Source organism: Crinia signifera, chromosome 19, assembly GCF_055691185.1.
Source record: "Crinia signifera chromosome 19, ASM5569118v1, whole genome shotgun sequence".
NCBI classification, from domain to species: domain Eukaryota; kingdom Metazoa; phylum Chordata; class Amphibia; order Anura; family Myobatrachidae; genus Crinia; species Crinia signifera.
The window spans coordinates 138,523,944-138,550,591 of record NC_139226.1 but is presented as its reverse complement, the minus strand read 5'-3'; the positions used below and the strand labels follow the sequence as shown (position 1 = coordinate 138,550,591).

General features: G+C 49.9%; 1 protein-coding gene across 1 annotated transcript in view; it reads left to right on the top strand.

The window, feature by feature from the left end:
* Positions 1-26,648, top strand: part of NMNAT1 (nicotinamide nucleotide adenylyltransferase 1) — a 63,450-nt gene extending 36,802 nt beyond the window's left edge. Inside the window, exons 6-12 of the mRNA XM_083161581.1 lie at positions 777-1,174; positions 3,641-3,848; positions 6,240-6,493; positions 15,805-16,003; positions 20,124-20,302; positions 21,383-21,484; positions 26,409-26,648. Of these exons, the coding sequence (XP_083017707.1) occupies positions 777-1,174; positions 3,641-3,848; positions 6,240-6,493; positions 15,805-16,003; positions 20,124-20,302; positions 21,383-21,484; positions 26,409-26,471 (1,403 nt within the window). The 3' untranslated portion in view covers positions 26,472-26,648. The remainder of the gene's footprint in view (positions 1-776; positions 1,175-3,640; positions 3,849-6,239; positions 6,494-15,804; positions 16,004-20,123; positions 20,303-21,382; positions 21,485-26,408) is intronic.

The window sequence follows — 26,648 nt, the reverse complement described above, 5'->3', positions numbered from 1 at the left end:
CACATGGTGGGGATAGAACCCATGACCTCAGTGCTGTGAGGCAGTAATGCTAACCATTACACCATCCGTACTGCCCTGTATATATAACACATGGTGGGGATAGAACCCATGACCACAGCGCTGTGAGGCAGTAATGCTAACCATTACACCATCCGTACTGCCCCGTATATATAACACATGGTGGGGATAAAACCCATGACCACAGCGCTGTGAGGCAGTAATGCTGACCATTACACCATCCGTACTGCCCCGTATATATAACACATGGTGGGATAGAACCCATGACCTCAGTGCTGTGAGGCAGTAATATAACCATTACACCAGCCGTACTGCCCCGTATATATAACACATGGTGGGGATAGAACCCATGACCACAGCGCTGTGAGGCAGTAATGCTAACCATTACACCATCCGTACTGCCCCGTATATATAACACATGGTGGGGATAGAACCCATGACCACAGCGCTGTGAGGCAGTAATGCTAACCATTACACCATCCGTACTGCCCCGTATATATAACACATGGTGGGGATAGAACCCATGACCACAGCGCTGTGAGGCAGTAATGCTGACCATTACACCATCCGGGCAGGTTATATTTTAGAACCCGCTTATTATAACAGTTTCAGGCAGGACAAGCCGATAAAGCCCAGTCTGGAGATAACTTCCTACGTTCTCTCCTATCACACAAGGTTTCCTATGAGCACTGGAGTATATACAGGAGTTCTGTGCACTATTACCGCCTCTATCCATCACTTCTCTCCTCTATCCCCAGCCACCCCTCAGGTGAAGCTTCTCTGTGGCGCAGACATGTTGGAGTCTCTGCGGACACCCAACCTGTGGAAGCCAGAAGACGTTGTAGAGATCGTGTCATCCTTTGGACTGGTCTGTATCACCCGGATGGGGAACGATGCGCGTAATGTCATCTATGAATCTGACGTCCTGTGGAAGTACAAGGATAACATCCATATGGTGGAGGAGTGGATCACCAATGACATCTCCTCTACGAAGGTCCGCAGAGCCCTGAGGAGGGGGCTCAGTGTCCGATACCTGGTGCCAGATCCTGTGCTGGACTACATTCACAAACATGACTTGTACAATGAGCAGAGCGAGCACAAGAACTCGGGGCTCATCCTGGAGCCTCTGGCGAGGAACAAGAACCCTCATCATGTATGAAACTAACAATTCAAAGTGTGTGGGGGGTTCAGTTCAGCACAGCCGCCGGCATTGCTGGGATTCCATTGTACCCCATAGCGGTGCCAGCGTATGGGCTATATTAGCACTGCCGGGCATCACACTGTGCTGCACTGAATCCCCCCACCAAGCATTTTACAGATGCCTTGTTCCATTACACTGCACTGAGGTGTATGTTAGTACATATGTGATTAGTATCAGCAGGACAGGAGGTGGGATGTACCGCCAGGATGATATATCTGTCTCCCGCCAGACATACTTGGTGATAGTCGGGGGTTTGTAGCATGGATCAGCAGGGGGAATGTTTTATATTCCCTTACTCTCACAGTGATATTGTCCTGTGACCCTGCAGAACTAGGATAGGTCGGTACTGGTCAGCTGACCTCTCCGCGTCTGTCCGAGCACCTTATAACTACAATGCTCTTACTGTGCATCGTAATGCTGGAAGCTGCTGCTGTAGATGTATGTAGGAGTGTGAGATGTACAATATGTGCACAGCAGGAATAAAGTGTGAGTGTCGCACACACAGAGTCGTCTTCGTGGTCTTTTATAGGCACAGGGTAAGCAGGAATTCCATTGATGAGACCATATTCATAAGGCTCTGCCCAGCGATACAAGAGGGCCTGGTGATCTCACAGCTGCCGTCCGGGGGTGGAGGCTCCTGCTCTTCTGGGATACTCAGGAGATTTCTGCATGATGGTGAACTGTGATGATACAGGCAGGGGGGGGGGGGGGGCTGTGATGATACAGGCGGGGAGTGTGATGATACAGGTGGAGGCTGTGGGGGGAATGTGATGATACAGGCGGGAGTGTGATGATACAGGTGGAGGCTGTGGGGGGCTGTGATGATACAGGCGGGGAGTGTGATGATACAGGCGGGGAATGTGATGATACAGGCGGGGAATGTGATGATACAGGCGGGGAATGTGATGATACAGGTGGAGGCTGTGGGGGGAATGTGATGATACAGGCGGGGAGTGTGATGATACAGGCGGGGGCTGTGATGATACAGGCGGGGAATGTGATGAAACAGGTGGAGGCTGTGGGGGGAATGTGATGATACAGGCGGGGAGTGTGATGATACAGGCGGGGGCTATGGGGGGAGTGTGATGATACAGGCGGGGAGTGTGATGATACAGGCGGGGGCTGTGATGATACAGGCGGGGGCTGTGATGATACTGGCGGGGAGTGTGATGATACAGGCGGGGGCTGTGATGATACAGGCGGGGAATGTGATGATACAGGCGGGGAATGTGATGATACAGGCGGGGGCAGTGATGATACGGGGATGAATGTTATGATATGGGCGTGGGATTTTGATGATAAGGGTGGGGGCTGTGATGATACAGGCGGGGGCTGTGATGATACAGGCGGGGGCATGTGATGATACGGGCAGGGGTTGTGATGATACAGGCGGGGGCTGTGATGATACAGGCGGGGGGCTGTGATGATACAGGCGGGGAATGTGATGATACAGGCGGGGGGCTGTGATGATACAGGCGGGGAATGTGATGATACAGGCGGGGGCTGTGATGATACAGGTGGGGGCTGTGATGATACAGGCGGGGGCTGTGATGATACAGGCGGGGGCTGTGATGATACAGGCGGGGGGCTGTGATGATACAGGCGGGGGGCTGTGATGATACAGGTGGAGGCTGTGGGGGGGAATGTGACGATACAGGCAGGGAGTGTGATGATACGGGCGGGGAGTGTGATGATGCAGGCGGGGGGCTGTGATGATACGGGCGGGGGGCTGTGATGATACAGGCGGGGAATGTGATGATACAGGCTGGGGCTGTGATGATACGGGCGGGGAATGTGATGATACGGGCGGGGAATGTGATGATACGGGCGGGGAATGTGATGATACGGGCGGGGGCTGTGATGATACGGGCGGGGGCTGTGATGATACAGGCGGGGGCTGTGATGATACAGGCGGGGGCTGTGATGATACAGGCGGGGGCTGTGATGATACAGGCGGGGGCTGTGATGATACAGGCTGGGGCTGTTTGGGTTTATAATGGAGTTCTTGCGCTAAGTTTCAGCTGCTCTTATGATTTTAGACGATATTGATTGAGAAAAAGAGCGCTTTGAGGGATATATAAATGGAAATAATGGGATATGGAAATAATGGGATATGAAAAAAGATAAATATATAATCGAGTGGTACCTGTAAAAAAACTTGTAGGTTAGTAAATAATGTTTACACCCTTTTGGGGAAAAATTATATTGTATTGTAAGGAGAGGTCCAGTACTTCTGTCCCTAGCTTACCCTACGATCCAGTGCTTGAAGAACGGCAGTTTATGATGGTAATAGTACCATATCCATACCGCTGAGGCCAATGTGATCGTCAAACTTGCTGGAGATGGAATGCCGGCAGTTTGAGAGGACCGTGGTCGTTGCGGGGTGGTATGGTGTCCTGTGCACGATGTTTGTTTGTACAGGAAACTGGTAGCTGCCGTTCCAGTCCGGTGGAGTTGTATTCGCCGCGTGTAGCGGGTGCCGGAAGTAGCGGAAATGACCGGAGGTATTCCGGAAGTCAGCGCCGGGCGCTGTGGGGATCGTGGACGGGTCTGGAAGGGAACGGAGTTGGAAGCTTCTCCTTGTCTCCAACGCGTTTCGTGCGTCCTGCGCACTTTATCAAGGATACTGGTTTGTTAACCGGATTGAGTATTTATAGAAATAACTTTATTAATAAAACCGGAAGTGATGTCCGCAAAATGGCCGAAAATGGTGGGAACCACATGTTTTTTCAGCCAGAAAAATAAAATTCATTATTTTGAAGATAAAAAATAGACTTCTATTAGTAAAAATAGGTACCACTCATATTTTAAAGAAATGCATTTAACTCAATATCTATATTGAGTCCTAAAGGTTCCAGTGTTTTCATATTAAATATCCACTTTGTTTCTGTCTTCTTGAGCTCCTTTACCAGGTCACCACCTCTCCAGTTTTTACTTACTTTTTGTATGGCTATACACTTCAGACCTGGTGGTTTTTTTCCATGTTTTTGAAGAAAGTGGTCGGATACACTGTGAGTTTTGAGGCCTTTGCAGATATTATAAATGTGTTCGGCAAAACGGATCTTCACTCTCCTTTTTGTTTGCCCAACATACTGTAATCCGCATTGGCACTCAAGTAGGTAGATTACTCCCTCTGTGTTACATGAAAGTTGATCTTTAATTTTATATTCTTTACCTGTTTGACGGGATTGGATCAATCACGTCGAATTTGTCAAAGTATACAGACTTCTTTCTACAAGAGTTAGTTAAACAACAAAGAAGCTATCTAAAGGACACATCAAGTATACTACAGGTCCTAGAACAACTGGAATGGAAAGAAGAGTACATCATGTGTACTGCGGACGTTAAGTCCCTGTACACATGCATCCCACATGACCAAGGTTGCGAACACACAAGGCACTATCTTTCATCTGACCAAACCCTGAAAAACTCTCAAATTAATTTCATTATGGAGAACATCCATTTCATCTTAACACACAATTATTTCTGGCATAATGGAGAATTTTTCCTGCAAAAGAAAGGAACGGCAATGTGGACCCCACTGGCCCCCAGTTATGCCAACCTATTCGTAGCCAAGTGGGAAGATGACTGTATTTGGACCGAAAACCAACATAGTCCACACCTTGTCCATTGGTATCGTTATATAGATGACGTGTTCTTTGTGTGGCAAGGGACAGAAGAACAACTTACCAGCTTTCAAACATACATCAACTCAAATAATTTAAATCTAGAGTTTACCACAACTTCAAGTAAAACACAAGTCATATACTTAGATCTGGAGATATATTTCGAAAATCAGAACCTCAAGACAAGAACACATACAAAAGAGGTGAATGGAAATAATATTCTACCATCAACAAGTAATCATCATAGAAATTGGATTGAAAACATCCCAGTGGGCCAATTCCGCAGAGTAAAAAGAAACTGCACAGATGATTCAACCTTTCTGATACAAAGCAAAGAAATGAAAGACAACTTCCTAGCAAAAGGATATAAAGAAGAAAAACTAAACCGACAGCTAGAGAAAATCCAAGCAAAGGACAGAAAGGAACTAATTTCATATAAACAAAAAAGAACAAATCAAGAAAACTTCAACTTGGCTTTCTTTACACAATATACAAGCAATTCAAACATAATTGAACAAATGGTCCAAAAACATTGGCATGTACAAAAATTAGATGAAACCTTACTACCAATGCTTCCGGAAAAAAACAAAAATTATATATCGCAAGGCAAAAAATATGAAACAACATCTAGTATCCAGTTACACCAAAGATCCAGAAGATAATCCACCAACAGGCAGCAAGGGCTTCTTTAGCTGCCAGAACTGTAAAGCATGTAAAAACAATAGAACCTCAATAAAACCTATATTGACTTTCAAATCAAATCAAACAGGTAAAGAATATAAAATTAAAGATCAACTTTCATGTAACACAGAGGGAGTAATCTACCTACTTGAGTGCCAATGCGGATTACAGTATGTTGGGCAAACAAAAAGGAGAGTGAAGATCCGTTTTGCCGAACACGTTTATAATATCTGCAAAGGCCTCAAAACTCACAGTGTATCTGACCACTTTCTTCAAAAACATGGAAAAAACCCAGCAGGTCTGAAGTGTATAGCCATACAAAAAGTAAGTAAAAACTGGAGAGGTGGTGACCTGGTAAAGGAGCTCAAGAAGACAGAAACAAAGTGGATATTTAATATGAAAACACTGGAACCTTTAGGACTCAATATAGATATTGAGTTAAATGCATTTCTTTAAAATATGAGTGGTACCTATTTTTACTAATAGAAGTCTATTTTTTATCCTTAAAATAATGAATTTTATTTTTCTGGCTGAAAAAACATGTGGTTCCCACCATTTTCGGCCATTTTGCGGACATCACTTCCGGTTTTATTAATAAAGTTATTTCTATAAATACTCAATCCGGTTAACAAACCAGTATCCTTGATAAAGTGCGCAGGACGCACGAAACGCGTTGGAGACAAGGAGAAGCTTCCAACTCCGTTCCCTTCCAGACCCGTCCACGATCCCCACAGCGCCCGGCGCTGACTTCCGGAATACCTCCGGTCATTTCCGCTACTTCCGGCACCCGCTACACGCGGCGAATACAACTCCACCGGACTGGAACGGCAGCTACCAGTTTCCTGTACAAACAAACATCGTGCACAGGACACCATACCACCCCGCAACGACCACGGTCCTCTCAAACTGCCGGCATTCCATCTCCAGCAAGTTTGACGATCACATTGGCCTCAGCGGTATGGATATGGTACTATTACCATCATAAACTGCCGTTCTTCAAGCACTGGATCGTAGGGTAAGCTAGGGACAGTAGTACTGGACCTCTCCTTACAATACAATATAATTTTTCCCCAAAAGGGTGTAAACATTATTTACTAACCTACAAGTTTTTTTACAGGTACCACTCGATTATATATTTATCTTTTTTTATATACCATTATTTCCATATCCCATTATTTCCATTTATATATCCCTCAAAGCGCTCTTTTTCTCAATCAATACAGGCGGGGGCTGTGATGATACAGGTGGGGGCTGTGATAATACAGGCGGGGGCTGTGATAATACAGGTGGGGGCTGTGATGATACACATGGGGACTGGACATAGGGATAGTTCTGTAACACATGCTGACTATTAGGTAGTAATTGAACCTTTATCTCCGGAATCGTCTGTGACCTGTGAATGTGACCAGACATTGCAGGCGGCTCGGAGTCAGACATTGACCTGTCACCGGTAGTAACACTGTTATCTTATTGTTAGTTCTGAGGTTCAGGAATTAAAGTGACACTGTCCTGAGAAGTATTTTCTATGTTGCACAGGTATATCGGGGACAGACAGACCACAGGTGTAACAGATGGACCTTGTATCAGGCACAGGTATACCGGGGACAGACAGACCACAGGTGTAACATATGGACCTTGTATCATGCACAGATATACCGGGGAGAGACAGACGCAGCCAGGCTACGACGTGCAGAGCAGTGCACCAGAGCACAGCCAGGCTATGTTGTGCAGAGCATTGTGCCAGAGCACAGCCAGGCTACGACGTGCAGAGCAGTGCACCAGAGCACAGCCAGGCTACGACGTGCAGAGCAGTGCACCAGAGCACAGCCAGGCTACGATGTGCAGAGCAGTGCACCAGAGCACAGCCAGGCTACGACGCGCAGAGCAGTGCACCAGAGCACAGCCAGGCTACGACGTGCAGAGCAGTGCACCAGAGCACAGCCAGGCTACGACGTGCAGAGCATTGTGCCAGAGCACAGCCAGGCTACGACGTGCAGAGCAGTGCACCAGAGCACAGCCAGGCTACGACGTGCAGAGCAGTGCACCAGAGCACAGCCAGGCTACGATGTGCAGAGCAGTGCACCAGAGCACAGCCAGGCTACGACGCGCAGAGCAGTGCACCAGAGCACAGCCAGGCTACGACGTGCAGAGCAGTGCGCTAGAGCACCCAGAGTACAGTTGCTGTACAACATGTAGAGCAACGAGTTGGGGGACCTGGGTAACAGAGTTTGGGGTCACATCAGCCAGAGTGTGACACACGGAGCCGGGAGACGGATTAGCCAGAGTGTGACACATGGAGTGGGGAGACGGATTAGCCAGAGTGTGACACACTGAGCAGGGAGACGGATTAGCCATGGTGTGACACATTGAGGGGGGAGACGGATTAGCCAGGGTGCGACACACAGGGCGGGGAGACGGATTAGCCAGGGTCCGACACACGGAGCGGGAAGACTGATTACCCAGGGTGCGACACACTGGGCGGGGAGACGGATTAGCCAGGGTGCGACACACGGGGGGGACATGGATTAGCCAGGGTGCGACACACGGAGCGGGGAGACGGATTAGCCAGGGTGTGACTCTCATAGAGCGGGGAGACTCACAGGGCGGGGAGACAAATTAGCCAGGGTGCGAAACACGGGGCGGGGAGACAGATTAGCCAGGGTGTCACACGTGGGGAGACGGAATAGCCAGGGTGTCACACGCGGGGAGACGGATTAGCCAGGGTGTGACACACAGGGCGGGGACACGGATTAGCCTGGTGCGACACACAGGGCGGGAAGACGGATTAGCCAGGGTGCGAGACACGGGGCAGAGAGACGGATTAGCCAGGGTGCGACACACGGAGCGGGAAGAGGGATTTGCCAGGGTGCGACACACGGGGCGGGGAGACAGATTAGATAGGGTGCGACACACGGGGCGGGGAGACGGATTAGCCAGGGTGTGACACACGGGGCGGGAAGATGGATTAGCCAGGGTGTGACACACGGGACGGGGACACAGATTAGCCAGGGTGCGACACACGAAGCGGGAAGACGGATTAGCCAGTGTGCAACACGGGGCGGGGAGACGAATTAGCCAGGGTGTGACACACGGGGGGACATGGATTAGCCAGGGTGCGACACACGGAGCGGGGAGACGGATTAGCCAGGGTGTGACTCACAGAGCAGGGAGACGGATTAGCCAGGGTGTCACACGTGGGGAGACGGAATAGCCAGGGTGTCACACGCGGGGAGACGGATTAGCCAGGGTGTGACACACAGGGCGGGGACACGGATTAGCCTGGTGCGACACACAGGGCGGGAAGACGGATTAGCCAGGGTGCGAGACACGGGGCAGAGAGACGGATTAGCCAGGGTGCGACACACGGAGCGGGAAGAGGGATTTGCCAGGGTGCGACACACGGGGCGGGGAGACAGATTAGATAGGGTGCGACACACGGAGCGGGGAGACGGATTAGCCAGGGTGTGACACACGGGGCGGGAAGATGGATTAGCCAGGGTGTGACACACGGGACGGGGACACAGATTAGCCAGGGTGCGACACACGAAGCGGGAAGACGGATTAGCCAGTGTGCAACACGGGGCGGGGAGACGAATTAGCCAGGGTGTGACACACGGGGGGACATGGATTAGCCAGGGTGCGACACACGGAGCGGGGAGACGGATTAGCCAGGGTGTGACTCTCATAGAGCGGGGAGACTCACAGGGCGGGGAGACAAATTAGCCAGGGTGCGACACACGGGGCGGGGAGACGGATTAGCCAGGGTGTCACACGTGGGGAGACGGAATAGCCAGGGTGTCACACGCGGGGAGACGGATTAGCCAGGGTGTGACACAGAGCGGGGGCATGGATTAACCAGGGTGTGACATACAGGGCGGGGACACGGATTAGCCTGGTGCGACACACAGGGCGGGGAGACGGATTAGCCAGGGTGCGGCACACGAGGTGGGGAGACTGATTAGCCAGAGTGCGACACACGGGGCAGAGAGACGGATTAGCCAGGGTGTGACACAAGGAGCGGGGACATGGATTAACCAGGGTGTGACACACCGGACGGAGACACGGATTAGCCAGGGTGCGACACACGGAGCGGGAAGACCGATTAGCCAGGGTGTGACACACGGGGCGGGGAGACGGATTAGCCAGGGTGCGACACACGGGGCGGGGAGACGGATTAGCCAGGCTGTGACACACGGAGCGGGAAGATGGATTAGCCAGGGTGTGACACACGGGACGGGGACACAGATTAGCCAGGGTGCGACACACGAAGCGGAAAGACGGATTAGCCAGTGTGCAACACGGGGCAGGGAGACGAATTAGCCAGGGTGTGACACACGGAGCGGGAAGACGGATTAGCCAGAGTGTGACACACGGAGCGGGGAGACGGTTTAGCCAGAGTGTGACACACTGAGCGGGGAGACGGATTAGCCAGGGTGTGACACACCGGACGGGGACACGGATTAGCCAGGGTGCGACACACGGAGCAGGAAGACTGATTACCCAGGGTGTGACACACTGGGCGGGGAGACGGATTAGCCAGGGTACGACACACGGGGCGGGGGACATGGATTAGCCAGGGTGTGACACACTGAGCGGGGAGACGGATTAGCCAGGGTGTGACACACCGGACGGGGACACGGATTAGCCAGGGTGCGACGCACGGAGCGGGAAGACTGATTACCCAGGGTGTGACACACTGGGCGGGGAGACGGATTAGCCAGGGTACGACACACGGGGCGGGGGACATGGATTAGCCAGGGTGTGACACACTGAGCGGGGAGACGGATTAGCCAGGGTGTGACACACAGAGCGGGGGCATGGATTAACCAGGGTGTGACGCACAGGGCGGGGGCATGGATTAACCAGGGTGTGACACACAGGGCGGGGACATGGATTAGCCAGGGTGTGACACACAGAGCGGGGGCATGGATAAACCAGGGTGTGACACACATGGAGCTGGGAGACGGATTAGCCAGGGTGTGACACACATGGAGCGGGGAGACGGAATAGCCAGGGTGTGACACACGGAGTAAATCCTCATAGCAGCATCTTGGCAGGAGACAGCGCACTGGGTTGGGAGCACCACCATGATACAGACGTGTCCTCGTACACCTAGCATATATCCTCCCGGCATCACTGAGAGTCTGCAAGGAGAAGCATATACAGTGTAGTAGTAATGTTGGGTTGGGACTGTAGCCGCACATGAATTGGTCTTATACACTTACTGAGTCAACAGTACCTGGTGCGACAAATGGATCCCTTTGATGTGACTGCTGCCACAGTGTAAAGGGCCACATCAACAGCTTGTGGGGGGAATGTGACCAATGAGAACAACGGGATCTAACCTGTGCAACCTCGAGGATAATAAGAAGCTTTTCCAGCATAATGATCATCCAATTAATAGAGAAATAATGATACATTTACTCCCAGCAGGCGGTGTAAAAGGCCCTAATGGCGGGATGTATCATACCCCGCATGCAGGGACAGGGTTCCAAAAGGAGCTTGTCCCTGGGATGTGCTGTGCCGAGGGTATGTGCATGCACGGTTAACGCTGCGACCCGTAGCCCATAGGCTACTGCTATCTCAGGATGGTGGTAGCCCAGGGATGTAATGTTGATACATCAGGCAGCTTTGCATCCCCCATAGAAACCTATAGGACATGGGGCCGGAGGCAAGATGTTACCAGTGTTTGCAACGCGTTTCGACGCTCTGCGGCCTACGTCCTCTAAGTGGTTTGGTAGGAGATAGATAAATTCTTTAAAAAAGGAAATGGATTACAGCTCTGCGAAACGAGTTGCAAACACTGGAAATAGGGAAAAATAAACACAGTTTTCAAAAATCCTACTAGTTTCAAATGTTCTTAGATTTTCCTTAGACATTAGACATAGCAGGTATTAAAGTCAATTCAATACTAAAAAAGGAGACAAACAGTAGTGGGTGGAGCACAGAAATCATAAACCAAAGCCAGCAGGCCAGATCCGGTGTATATTTCTCAGAATCCAGAATAATACGGTTCCGTCACTGTGGGTCCAGCGTGAAAAATCCCCCAAAACGGCCGAGCAGTTGTAATCTGCCCGTTACATTGTAACACTACAGGGAGGCCTATCTGTGTGCACCGCAAGGGGTTTCCTCCAATAGCAGGACGGCAGCTGTGTGGAGCTCAGGGCACAATGGAGGACACAATGGAGGCTTGACGTCAATACAGCATTGTGTACAAAACAATCAGTGGGAAGCCCAGTTTAAAGGCAGGGAACAAATCATTTGACTGAGGAATATAAAGGACAATGAATTGCTGGAGAAAAGCAGAAATGTTTAACCCTTTTGTTAAATAACGTTATTAAACCTGTTCTAGTTTCCACACACCGTGTGGTCTAGCTGGGATTATTCATGTTGCGAGGAACGGACAGGAACGCAATCAGAATGGAATAGGTCGTTCGCCATCAGGTTTTCTACATGCGACTCTGTGAAACTATCACCAAGGCAGTCAACAGGTCGACATAATGTGGTAAACATTGACGAGGTTGACTTAGTCAAAGGTCGATGTGAGCCTTTCACAATAATAAAAATGTAAAATAAAAATCTAAGTGTTCCCGCTGCTCCGCCCATCCCAGCGTCGGCACTTCGACACGCGCACCAGCACCCTTTTGCACGCGCACCAGCACCCTTTGGCACGCGCACCAGCACCCTCCGCCTTACACAACCACACCAATAAAAATATAAAAAGACTGAATTTCTGTATAGTCATTATTAAAAGAAAGGTCGGTCCCCCCCCAAGTATTCTCATGGCTGTACTCTGAGTCTGCTCCGGATTAGGTCTACAGTGTGTACATAGACAGTCATTAGGTCAACACCAATAGGTTGACGTTGGCAAAAGGTCTCAGGTTACACATAGCATATAGTCGCAACTGCATGCACAAACTATAGTAACAGCAATAAATATTCTATTGAGGCGAGTCCTGGCCTATACCACCAGTGGCCTGCCTCACCATTGGTCTATCTCACCAGTGGCCTATCCCACCAGTGGCCTGTCTCACCATTGGCCTATCCCACCAGTGGCCTGCCTCACCATTGGCCTATCCCACCAGTGGCCTGCCTCACCATTGGCCTATCCCACCAGTGGCCTGCCTCACCATTGGCCTATCCCATCAGTGGCCTGCCTCACCATTGGCCCTATCCCACCAGTGGCCTGCCTCACCATTGGCCTATCCCACCAGTAGCCCGTCTCACCAGTGGCCTATCCCACCATTGGCCTATCCCACCATTGGCCTATCCCACCAGTAGCCCGTCTCACCAGTGGCCTATCCCACCATTGGCCTATCCCACCAGTAGCCCGTCTCACCAGTGGCCTGCCTTACCATTGGCCTTTCTCACCAGTGGCCTATCCCACCAGTATCCCGTCTCACCATTGACCTGTCCCACCATTGGCCTATCCCACCAGTAGCCCATCTCACCATTGGCCTGTCCCACCAGTAGCCTGTCTCACCATTGGCCTATCCCACCAGTAGCCCGCCTCACCATTGGCCTATCCCACCAGTGAGTAAAACACTGAGTAGTAACCAATCATGAACACTACATGATGATAGAATTCAGAGATATTGGATATTGGTTACATATACCTGCGCAGGTGTATGATATGCCCCCAAGCCACGTCAAGGCTTCTCTGTATGTTGGGGGTCCCTAGCGCTATATCTAGGTGCAGGGTGCGGCACCCCAAAAACTATCATAAGCTAGAAAGCCCAGTGCGGCACCCCAGTGAGATACTATAGTATTAATAATTAGTGATAGGAAGCCGAAGCGATATATAAAGAGAGAGATAAAATAAAATGAAATGTAATTAAAATAGTAGAGAGATAATGTTAGTGAGCGAAAAGTGTTAATAGAATGTAAGAGTGTGCCGCACTAAAGCCACCCAGCCCAACCAGTCCAGGGGCACCACACCACACCCCACACCACCATTACCCTAAATTGGGTCTAGTGAGCTAGGTAACTGATAAGAAAGGTGTCACCACAGGTGCTGGCAATCCCAGGAACAGAGCATTGTGTCCTCATGGAGAGGGGCATGCTGGGAGGTATGGATAATGTATGATTGCCAGCACCTGTGGGGAGCTAGGTAACTGATAAGAAAGGTGTCACCACAGGTGCTGGCAATCATACATTACCAGGGAAGTCCAGGAGCAGAGCATTGTGTCCTCCTGGAGAGGGGCATGCTGGGAGGTATGGATAATGTAGGATTGCCATCACCTGTGGGGAGCTAGGAAACTGATAAGAAAGGTCTCACCACAGGTGCTGGCAATCATACATTACCAGGGAAGCCCAGGAACAGAGCATTGTGTCCTCCTGGAGAGGGGCATGCTGGGAGGTATGGATAATGTAGGATTGCCATCACCTGTGGGGAGCTAGGTAACTGATAAGAAAGGTGTCACCACATGTGCTGGCAATCATACATTACCAGGGAAGCCCAGGAACAGAGCATTGTGTCCTCCTGGAGAGGGGCATGCTGGGAGGTATGGATAATGTATGATTACCAGCACCTGTGGGGAGCTAGGTAACTGATAAGAAAGGTGTCACCACAGGTGCTGGCAATCCTACATTACCAGGGAAGTCCAGGAGCAGAGCATTGTGTCCTCCTGGAGAGGGGCATGCTGGGAGGTATGGATAATGTAGGATTGCCAGCACCTGTGGGGAGCTAGGTAACTGATAAGAAAAGTGTCACCACAGGTGCTGGCAATCATACATTACCAGGGAAGCCCAGGAACAGAGCATTGTGTCCTCCTGGAGAGGGGCATGCTGGGAGGTATGGATAATGTATGATTGTCATTACCTGTGGGGAGCTAGGTAACTGATAAGAAAGGTGTCACCACAGGTGCTGGCAATCACACATTACCAGGGAAGCCCAGGAACAGAGCATTGTGTCCTCCTGGAGAGGGGCATGCTGGGAGGTATGGATAATGTATGATTGCCAGCACCTGTGGGGAGCTAGGTAACTGATAAGAAAGGTGTCACCACAGGTGCTGGCAATCATACATTACCAGGGAAGCCCAGGAACAGAGCATTGTGTCCTCCTGGAGAGGGGCATGCTGGGAGGTATGGATAATGTATGATTGTCATTACCTGTGGGGAGCTAGGTAACTGATAAGAAAGGTGTTACCACAGGTGCTGGTAATCATACATTACCAGGGAAGCCCAGGAACAGAGCATTGTGTCCTCCTGGAGAGGGGCATGCTGGGAGGTATGGATAATGTATGATTGCCAGCACCTGTGGGGAGCTAGGTAACTGATAAGAAAGGTGTCACCACAGGTGCTGGCAATCCTACATTACCAGGGAAGCCCAGGAACAGAGCATTGTGTCCTCCTGGAGAGGGGCATGCTGGGAGGTATGGATAATGTATGATTGTCATTACCTGTGGGGAGCTAGGTAACTGATAAGAAAGGTGTTACCACAGGTGCTGGTAATCATACATTACCAGGGAAGCCCAGGAACAGAGCATTGTGTCCTCCTGGAGAGGGGCATGCTGGGAGGTATGGATAATGTATGATTGCCAGCACCTGTGGGGAGCTAGGTAACTGATAAGAAAGGTGTCACCACAGGTGCTGGCAATCATACATTACCAGGGAAGCCCAGGAACAGAGCATTGTGTCCTCCTGGAGAGGGGCATGCTGGGAGGTATGGATAATGTATGATTGTCATTACCTGTGGGGAGCTAGGTAACTGATAAGAAAGGTGTCACCACAGGTGCTGGTAATCATACATTACCAGGGAAGCCCAGGAACAGAGCATTGTGTCCTCCTGGAGAGGGGCATGCTGGGAGGTATGGATAATGTATGATTGCCAGCACCTGTGGGGAGCTAGGTAACTGATAAGAAAGGTGTCACCACAGGTGATGGCAATCCTACATTACCAGGGAAGCCCAGGAACAGAGCATTGTGTCCTCCTGGAGAGGGGCATGCTGGGAGGTATGGATAATGTATGATTGCCAGCACCTGTGGGGAGCTAGGTAACTGATAAGAAAGGCGTCACCACAGGTGCTGGCAATCATACATTACCAGGGAAGCCCAGGAACAGAGCATTGTGTCCCTGAAGGACAGGGTCTGGTAGGAAACATGTTGTGTGTGACTCCAGAGCAATGTTATAGAAGTCATGTACAAGCCTGAAGTGTAACTGCAGAGGTTTGCAGGATAAAAGACAGACAAAGCTGTTACTAATCTGTGCGTTATATGTAACATGAGACTTGGACACTGCAGAGGTCAGTACACTGGCAGAGAAGAGGTTAATGACAGCCCATCAGACCATCCTGCTGCTGGGACACACTCCTCCCAAATCAGTATAAATCTGGCTGTGAGCAGAGAGGTTACTGTGTCTTAGGTCCAGCTGCTGTCTCTTGGTTCTCCTACAGGCTGGTCATGGCTCCTCCAAACTTCTCTGGCACCTGGAACATGGTCAGCAATGAGAACTGTGAGCGGTACATGCAGAGCCTGGGTAAGGTGTCCTCGGGGAGAGTCTGGGGGGCAGCAATGGCTGGGTGGTGTAGATGGCTGGTGCCAAGGGGGGCACCTCTGGGTGGTGTAGATGGCTGGTGCCAAGGGGGGCACCTCTGGGTGGTGTAGATGGCTGGTGCCAAGGGGGGCACCTCTGGGTGGTGTAGCGGCTGGTGCCAAGGGGGGCACCTCTGGGTGGTGTTTCTCCATATTGCACTGTGTAAGGTCTGTCACCCTATAGCTCTGCAGTTGCTTATTCCTGTGCAGAGGTCAGACTGACCCATCATCTGGCTGCTTCTCAGCCTGTGATTGGCTCCCTGCCAGAACGCTCACCTAGAGCCAGTGGCAGACACCTGATTGCAGGGTAATGTGGCTGCTTCTCAGCCTGTGATTGGCTCCCTGGCAGAACGCTCGCTTAGAGCCAGTGACCCCTGATTGATCTGTAATTGCCGTGTATCTGGGAGGCTCAGCGAGCAGCCACATTACCCTGCAGAGGTTAGAATTCCAGATTGGTGCCTACATTTTAGGTCGACCATTATTGATTGACATGATAACTGTTAACACAGCCTATGGATGATGTGAGGGTTTTTATTATTGTGTCTATAAAAAAAGTTTCCTACTTTACCATCCATGAGGACTACAATTGGGAGTGGTGACGTGTCCCCTGTCCGACGCATGGCCAGTGATGTGGTACAGTGGGAGTCAAAATACTGACATCTAGAATGTAGACAGGTGAGGGAGGTCGACATGGTTATTTTTTTTTTTTTTTTTTTTTGACACGACATGTGCAGGCGGTATTTCATGCCCTACCATCCACTAGGGCGTGGTGGGAGAATAAACCGGTGTGCCGAGCGTATCGAGGCACCGTGCCCGAAGCATTGCAAGGGGCTGCGGTTGACTTTCAACTGTGTCGACATTCGGGTAAAAAAAACTGAAAAAACCCTGTCGACTGAAAGTCATGTTGACTTTTTTTTTTTTTTTAACCTGTCTATATGTCGGTATTTTGACCATGTCGGGATTACATACAGAATCTGGTACAGTAACTGGGGTCCATGTGCTACTTGGTATCAGCTATCACCTGACAGCCAGGTAACCTTCCCATCAGCAGCTCGTGTTCTCCTCTGGTGCTGAGCAGGAACAGAACTGTGCTCTGCTCCTGGGCTTCCCTGGTAATGTATAATTGCCAGCACCTGTGGTGACACCTTTCTTATCAGTTACCTAGCTCCCCACAGGTGCTGGCAATCATACATTATCCATACCTCCCAGCATGCCTCTCTCCAGGAGGACACAATGCTCTGCTCCTGGGCAGCGGAGTAGCTAGGTGCCATGGTGCCCGGAGCAAGGGCATATTTCGCCCCCCCCCCCCCCCCCCCCTGTAATGAATTGGGGGCGTGGCTAACATGTGTTGGCATTTGAAAAGAAAAACGTAAAAAATAAGACATTGTAACGGAATCTGCTGCGCTATATAAGACACTGTAACGGAATCTGCTGCGCTATATAAGACACTGACGGAATCTGCTGCGCTATATAAGACACTGTAACGGAATCTGCTGCGCTATATAAGACACTGTAACGGAATCTGCTGCGCTATATAAGACACTGTAACGGAATCTGCTGCGCTATATAAGACACTGTAACGGAATTTGCTACGCTATATAACAACCTGTAACGGAATCTGCTGCGCTATATAAGACACTGTAAAGGAATCTGCTGCGCTATATAAGACACTGTAACGGAATCTGCTGCGCTATATAAGACACTGTAACGGAATCTGCTGCGCTATATAAGACACTGTAACGGAATCTGCTGCGCTATATAAGACACTGTAACGGAATCTGCTGCGCTATATAAGACACTGTAACGGAATCTGCTGCGCTATATAAGACGCTGTAACGGAATCTGCTGCGCTATATAAGACGCTGTAACGGAATCTGCTGCGCTATATAAGACGCTGTAACGGAATCTGCTGCGCTATATAAGATACTGTAACGGAATCTGCTGCACTATATAAGACGCTGTAACGGAATCTATATAAGATGCTGACAGCTGTAAATAAATATATATGCAGATAAAGAATAGAGACATATACAGCACAGCAGGGTCGGGGCGGCAGCAGAAGCCAGAGATATTCAGCCCCACCCCCACCCCAAGTTTATTACTGTTTATTATTAACATTAATTAGCTGTTTAAATAAATAACATAATAATTCACCTTGAATTACAGGGCGGCAGCAGAAAACCTTGTCTCCTCCAGGTTACAGCCAGCGCTTGGGATGGCTGATAACGCTGCTGTAGCCACGGAGGAGGAAGTGAGTCAGGTGAGTCTGGGAGGGCAGAACTAAAGACTCCTTCTGCTACCACGCTCACGCTGCGCTGCCCGGAAGCTGGACGAGCAGCAGCAGCAGCACCAATTTAGAGAGGACAGAAGATTGTCTGCCCGCCGCCCGCCCACACCATCAGTGACGCTTGGCGGCAGGGACCGGGCGACAATGGCAGGACGGAGGCAGGCGCCGGGTAGGGCAGACGCCGGCGCCGGGTAGGGCAGGGCACTGGGGCAGACGCCGGCGCGCGCTGCCCGGTATTATACCTGAAAAGTAACTTGTGCAGGGAATGGATCATTTGCGGAGGGGGGGCGGCCGGCGGCGCCATTCCACCAATCTGCGCCCGGAGCATGAGCTCCGGTGGCTCCGCCCTCCCTACGCCTCTGCTCCTGGGCTTCCCTGGTAATGTATAATTGCCAGCACATGTGGTGACACCTTTCTTATCAGTTACCTAGCTCCCCACAGGTGCTGGCAATCCTACATTATCCATACCTCCCAGCATGCCCCTCTCCAGGAGGACACAATGCTCTGTTCCTGGGCTTTCCTGGTAATGTATGATTGTCAGCACCTGTGGTGACACCTTTCTTATCAGTTACCTAGCTCCCCACAGGTGCTGGCAATCATACATTATCCATACCTCCCAGCATGCCCCTCTCCAGGAGGACACAATGCTCTGTTCCTGGGCTTCCCTAGTAATGTAGGATTACCAGCACCTGTGGTGACACCTTTCTTATCAGTTACCTAGCTCCCCACAGGTGCTGGCAATCCTACATTATCCATACCTCCCAGCATGCCCCTCTCCAGGAGGACACAATGCTCTGTTCCTGGGCTTCCCTGGTAATGTATGATTACCAGCACCTGTGGTGACACCTTTCTTATCAGTTACCTAGCTCCCCACAGGTGCTGGCAATCATACATTATCCATACCTCCCAGCATGCGCCTCTCCAGGAGGACACAATGCTCTGTTCCTGGGCTTCCCTGGTAATGTATGATTACCAGCACCTGTGGTGACACCTTTCTTATCAGTTACCTAGCTCCCCACAGGTGCTGGCAATCATACATTATCCATACCTCCCAGCATGCCCCTCTCCAGGAGGACACAATGCTCTGCTCCTGGGCTTCCCTGGTAATGTATGATTGCCAGCACCTGTGGTGACACCTTTCTTATCAGTTACCTAGCTCCCCACAGGTGCTGGCAATCATACATTATCCATACCTCCCAGCATGCCCCTCTCCAGGAGGACACAATGCTCTGCTCCTGGGCTTCCCTGGTAATGTATGATTGCCAGCACCTGTGGTGACACCTTTCTTATCAGTTACCTAGCTCCCCACAGGTGCTGGCAATCATACATTATCCATACCTCCCAGCATGCCCCTCTCCAGGAGGACACAATGCTCTGTTCCTGGGCTTCCCTGGTAATGTATGATTGTAATTTGGGTGCTGAAGATGGGAATTGGCCATATCTGCTTTGTCTGGTACCTGCCCGTGCCACAGTAATAGCGGTGCCAACCTACCTGGTACACCATACAGCCATCAGGAGGGGCTGTGGTGACTCCAATCTCGGGCCCAGGACTGGCGTTTATAAAGTATAATTTGCCCACCCTTCTCATGAAGCTGGGTAGCATTCTAGTGCTGCCGACACACTCACCAGGTGTTCGAGAAAGGGAAGGGGGTCCTGCCTGTCTTGTCAGTCCCGGGTCCCACAATTTCAGATGGCAGCCCTGCTGGTAGCTGCCAGTAATAGTGGTGCCAGCCTACCGGGCAGCACTGTGTGACCTGGCTCTCTCCCTACACCTCAGGTATTGATCTCATCACCCGGAACGTAGCAAAGCTGCTGAAGCCTCAGAAGATCATTGAGCGGAATGGGGACTCGTTTGTGATCCGGACACTGAGCAGCCTGCGCAATTACCAGATCCAGTTCACGCTGGGGGAGGAGTTTGATGAGGACACCAAGGGCCTGGATAATAGGAAATGCAAGGTACTATGGGACAAATGTGACAAAGAACCGACCAATCAGCCCTAACTACCATGTTACAGGCTCTGTATGAATGACGGCAGCAGGTTGGTTGGTACATTAGGATTAGTACACCCCCCCCCCCCCCCCCCCTTTTTTTGGACCTTATTCTAGTCCACTCTTTCTGACAAAATCCTTCTTAGATGGACAAAACATGTGCACTGCAGGGGGGCAGATGTAAAATGTGCAGAGAGAATAAGATTTGGGTGAGTTATTTTGTTTCTGTGCAGAGTAAATACTGACTGCTTTATTGTTACACTGCAATATAGATCTCCCTTTGAAGTAAAACCCCACCCAAATCTAATTCTCTCTGCACAAGTAACATCTGCCCCCCTGCAGTGCACATGGTTTTGTCCATCTAAGAAGGATTTTGTCAGAGAGTGAACTAGAATAAGGCCCTATGGGCTGCATTTATCAACTAATATTTGCGGCTAAATCCCCAAAAACACCCAGGGGGTTAACCGCAAATATTAAGTATCCCCCTAATGTATCACAGGGGACCGCAGCAGGAATCTGCGATTCCCCCCTCCAGCAGCGCCGCATCCCCCGTAGGTTTCTTTGGGGGATGCGAAGCTGCCCGATGTATCAACATCAACTGCCCTAGCGGCAGTGCGGTCGGGGGGGAGGGGTCAGCGCGTAGCCGCGCATGCGCAGACCCCCGGCTCCTTTCGGAGCCCTGTCCCTGCGCACAGCAGGTCATACATTCGGGAAAAATATCGCATTTACAATGCGATCCTGGCCGGTAATATTCCGCCCAGATCGCATTGTAAATGCGATCAATGATAAATCGGGGCCTATGTGAGGTGAGGAGTTCTCAGCTATGTGGTGTAGTACCTATATGTACCAGGAGGTGGCAGCCTAACACTAGCACAGAATGAACACTTACGGATTTGCCACCCTATGTATATGATGCCATAAGAGGTTGGCAGTGCCATACACAGGCATTTCTTTCTCTCTCGCTCTCTCCCTCCTCTTCTGATCATATGCAATAGAACCTGTTTGCCATTTTTAAGGTCTAACCAGCAAAAAAATCTCTCCTTCCAGAGCATGGTCACCTTGGAGAATGGGCGCCTAGTGTGTGTTCAGAAGGGGGAGAAGAAGAATCGGGGGTGGGTCCATTGGATTGATGGTGATGACCTACATCTGGTATGTCTCTGGCCTTGTGTTACATTATGAGGTTACCAGTCTTGCATGACCGTGCCACAACTCTGACCTGTGCTTCATTCCTCACAATCAGTCTGTCACCAAATAGTGGTACATGCATCTAAAAAACATATCCAAAATTCGTCCGTACCTTACACTTCAAAAACTCTAATCCATGCACTCATTATATCACACATTGATTATTGCAATGGCCTCCTTACCGGTCTCCCTAAGAACAGACTCTCGCCACTACAATCCATTCTGAATGCAGCTGCGAGGCTGATCCTTCTGGCGAGACGTTCATCGTCTGCTGATCCGCTCTGCCAGTCCCTCCATTGGTTGCCTGTGTATTACCGTATTCAATATAAAACACTTCTACTTACATACAAAGCTATTACTCTGACTACACCGACTTCTATCTCACAATATATCCCCACCCGACCTCTCAGCTCTGCTCAAGATCTGCGTCTCTCATCAACACTCATTACTCGCTCCCACTTACACTTGCAGGATTTTTATTGGGCAGCACCCAACCTTTGGAATGTCCTTCCACGCACACTAACACTCCACTAGCCTCCAAAATTGTAAGCGTACCTCTTTAGGCAAGCATATCATTTTCAGGACCCCCCCCCCCCCCACACAACCTCCAGTAGCATTTATATCTAATTTCATCCCATCAGGACTGTCCTGTAATCTGGTGGGACTGCCATGCTATGGAATTCCTATCCTTATGTATCCCTATAGACTGTAAGCCTGCGAGCAGGGCCCTCCTACCTCTACATGAGATGGTTTCTGTATCCCATCAGGACTGTCCTGTAATCTGGTGGGACTGCCATGCTATGGAATCCTATCCTTATGTATCCCTCCTATTATCCCTACAGACTGTAAGCCTGTGAGCAGGGCCCTCCTACCTCTATATGAGATGGTTTCTGTATCCCATCAGGACTGTCCTGTAATCTGGTGGGACTGCCATGCTATGGAATCCTATCCTTATGTATCCCTCCTATTATCCCTATAGACTGTAAGCCTGTGAGCAGGACCCTCCTACCTCTATATGAGATGGTTTCTGCATCCCATCAGGACTGTCCTGTAATCTGGTGGGACTGCCATGCTATGGAATCCTATCCTTATGTATCCCTCCTATTATCCCTATAGACTGTAAGCCTGCGAGCAGGGCCCTCCTACCTCTATATGAGATGGTTTCTGCATCCCATCAGGACTGTGCTGTAATCTGGTGGGACTGCCATGCTATGGAATCCTATCCTTATGTATCCCTCCTATTATCCCTATAGACTGTAAGTCTGTGAGCAGGGCCCTCCTACCTCTATATGAGATGGTTTCTGTATCCCATCAGGACTGTCCTGTAATCTGGTGGGACTGCCATGCTATGGAATCCTATCCTTATGTATCCCTCCTATTATCCCTATAGACTGTAAGCTTGCGAGCAGGGCCCTCCTTCCTCTATATGAGATGGTTTCTGCATCCCATCAGGACTGTCCTGTAATCTGGTGGGACTGCCATGCTATGGAATCCTATCCTTATGTATCCCTCCTATTATCCCTATAGACTGTAAGCCTGTGAGCAGGGCCCTCCTACCTCTATATGAGATGGTTTCTGCATCCCATCAGGACTGTCCTGTAATCTGGTGGGACTGCCATGCTATGGAATCCTATCCTTATGTATCCATCCTATTATCCCTATAGACTGTAAGCTTGTGAGCAGGGCCCTCCTACCTCTATATGAGATGGTTTCTGCATCCCATCAGGACTGTCCTGTAATCTGGTGGGACTGCCATGCTATGGAATCCTATCCTTATGTATCCCTCCTATTATCCCTATAGACTGTAAGCCTGTGAGCAGGACCCTCCTACCTCTATATGAGATGGTTTCTGCATCCCATCAGGACTGTCCTGTAATCTGGTGGGACTGCCATGCTATGGAATCCTATCCTTATGTATCCCTCCTATTATCCCTATAGACTGTAAGCCTGCGAGCAGGGCCCTCCTACCTCTATATGAGATGGTTTCTGCATCCCATCAGGACTGTGCTGTAATCTGGTGGGACTGCCATGCTATGGAATCCTATCCTTATGTATCCCTCCTATTATCCCTATAGACTGTAAGTCTGTGAGCAGGGCCCTCCTACCTCTATATGAGATGGTTTCTGTATCCCATCAGGACTGTCCTGTAATCTGGTGGGACTGCCATGCTATGGAATCCTATCCTTATGTATCCCTCCTATTATCCCTATAGACTGTAAGCTTGTGAGCAGGGCCCTCCTACCTCTATATGAGATGGTTTCTGCATCCCATCAGGACTGTCCTGTAATCTGGTGGGACTGCCATGCTATGGAATCCTATCCTTATGTATCCCTCCTATTATCCCTATAGACTGTAAGCCTGTGAGCAGGGCCCTCCTACCTCTATATGAGATGGTTTCTGCATCCCATCAGGACTGTCCTGTAATCTGGTGGGACTGCCATGCTATGGAATCCTATCCTTATGTATCCATCCTATTATCCCTATAGACTGTAAGCTTGTGAGCAGGGCCCTCCTACCTCTATATGAGATGGTTTCTGCATCCCATCAGGACTGTCCTGTATTCTGGTGGGACTGCCATGCTATGGAATCCTATCCTTATGTATCCCTCCTATTATCCCTATAGACTGTAAGCCTGTGAGCAGGGCCCTCCTACCTCTATATGAGATGGTTTCTCCTGATGGGATGCCATTAGATATACATGCTACTGGAGGTTGCGTTTGGGCCCCAGTTGAAAACACAGTCATCAATGTGTTATATTTCCCCTGTGGGGGTCTGATGGCTGAGTGCCATGGCAACTTTATAATCTTGTTTGCTGGGCCTTGAGTTGAATGGTTAAAAATCAATGGATTCTACCATCTGTGCACAAGCAGGGGTATTCCTACAACCTGCAGTGTAACGCTAGATCTGTCCAACCTGGCTGCTAGAAATTCAAATCTAGTTATGTCTGGGAGCAAATAACAATCATTTATTGAGGAATCTAGGGCATGAGTATAGATTAGAAGAAAAAAGATTTCATTCAGCTAGTAGAAAGAATTTCTTTACGGTCAGAACAGTCAAACTCTGGAACTCTCTTCCCAGAGAGGTGGTAACGGCTGGCTCATTAAATGCGTTCAAGGCAAAGTTGGACAAACATTTACTGGAGAAAAACATCCATGGGTACAAATAAGAAATATAATTTGTCTGTAAAATACCAGAACCTACCAAATCAGCAATGGATATCTATACCAGGTTGAACTAGATGTACGCAAGTCTTTTTTCAGCCTTACCTACTATGTAACTATCTAACTCTCTCCCATAAAGCGCCAGACTTCTGTTCCAACCAGCCAGATTGGACAGATGATCTTGTGTGTATGTAATATTAGGCTTCCTATGTGTCTCTATATGGGGGAATACTCCGGACCACACAACTGATGCATTCCGTTCTGCAACCCCAATATCCACATGAATAACTGTCCTGATAGAACAGACTCCAGGAGTCACCACAACAATGTCTAAGATCACTGGCAGTGGTAGGCTACATCTCAGAATGGCGGTAGCCCAGGGGCCCGATACGATGCTGCCCAATATTGGTACATGGGGCAGCCTCACATCCCCCATAGAAACCTATGGAGGGATGCAAGCGGGACAGGGTGTGTTTTGGGGGGGTTTAGATGCCCCCTGGAGAACAATGCATGAGGAGGCTCTAATGGAGTGACCAGAGGTGTGCAGCGGCCAATCCCTCAGGGCCCCACTTATTGCGTCCGTTATAATGTAAAGGGCTATTGGAGGGTACCTGCCATCTGTGCACAGCTGGTGGACACACTACGGTTGCTGGCACTACTTGCAGAACCTCTACCAGGGTGACTTTTTTTGGTACTTGTTTCCTAGCACGGCCACAATCGTGGGCCTTAACTTTAAGGCACACGATGCCCGCGATTTCCCCATAGGCTTCAATGTTAAAATATTTTAACATTGAAGCCTATGCGCGTCCGACGCGATGCCCCCGATTTCTCCATAGGCTTCGATGTTAAAATATTTTAACATTGAAAATGAGTGCATTTAACATAGGTAAAAATGGGAAATGGGCCATTTCTCATTGGGTATGGCCCCGTCATATGTGTGTAAAAAAATAATGGCCCCCCATTGTGACCGCCACCCCCACGATTGACGCGAACCCGAAGCGTGGCGAGCGCAGCGGTGCGTGTCCTACGACCTTTTCATTCCCCCTACTATCCACGTCGGCGTGGAGTTGAGACTATATAGTGTAGCGAGCCACCGAGCCCGAAGCGTGGCGAGCGCAGGCTGATACCTGTCAAGTCCCTCGCGGGCTTCACAGGTATCCGCGTCCCCTCGCGGGGCTCGCCAAACTATATATTCTCAACTCCACGCCGACGTGGATAGTAGGGGAATGAAAAGGTCGGAGGACGCGCACCGCCGCCCCTCGCGGGCTCGCTGCGCTCGCCATGCTTCGGGTTCGCGTAAATCGTGGGGGTGGCGGCCACAATGGGGGGCCATTATTTTTTACACACATGCCGGGGCCATAGCCAATGAGAAATGGCCCACCTTGGGCCATTTACCTTTTTTTTTTTTTTTTTTTTTTTTTTTTTTCTATGTTAATGTACTCCGTTTCAATGTTAAAATAATTTAACATTGAAGCCAATGGAGACGCGATGGACCCGATTTCTCCATAGGCTTCAATGTTAAATTATTTTAACATTGAAGCCTATTGAGAGAAATCAGGTACATTGCGTCGTGTGCGTTTTGGTATGCACCCGACGCAATTTTTTTTCCGACACGACCACCACGATAGAAATCGTGGTGGCCGTGCTAGGAAACAAGTACCCCTCTTTTTTTTTTTTTTTTTTAATGTTGTACGTTCCTAATCTCCTCCTCTGGTTTTCTCCCCCAGGAGCTGACGTGCGAGGACCAGGTATGCAAGCAGGTGTATAGGAAGGTGGAGGAATCCTCGTGATGTCTGTAAGGGTGATCAGGAGACGCCATGCTACAAGATCTCAGCAGTAACCACTTGCTATATATTTATGTTATTGGACTATTTGCCTGTATCAGGGACTCCGCATATTGAGGCTCTGTGGGGTCAGTGGCTTCTGTTCAGTCCTGTACTTGTATAATAAAATATTTATATGATAAA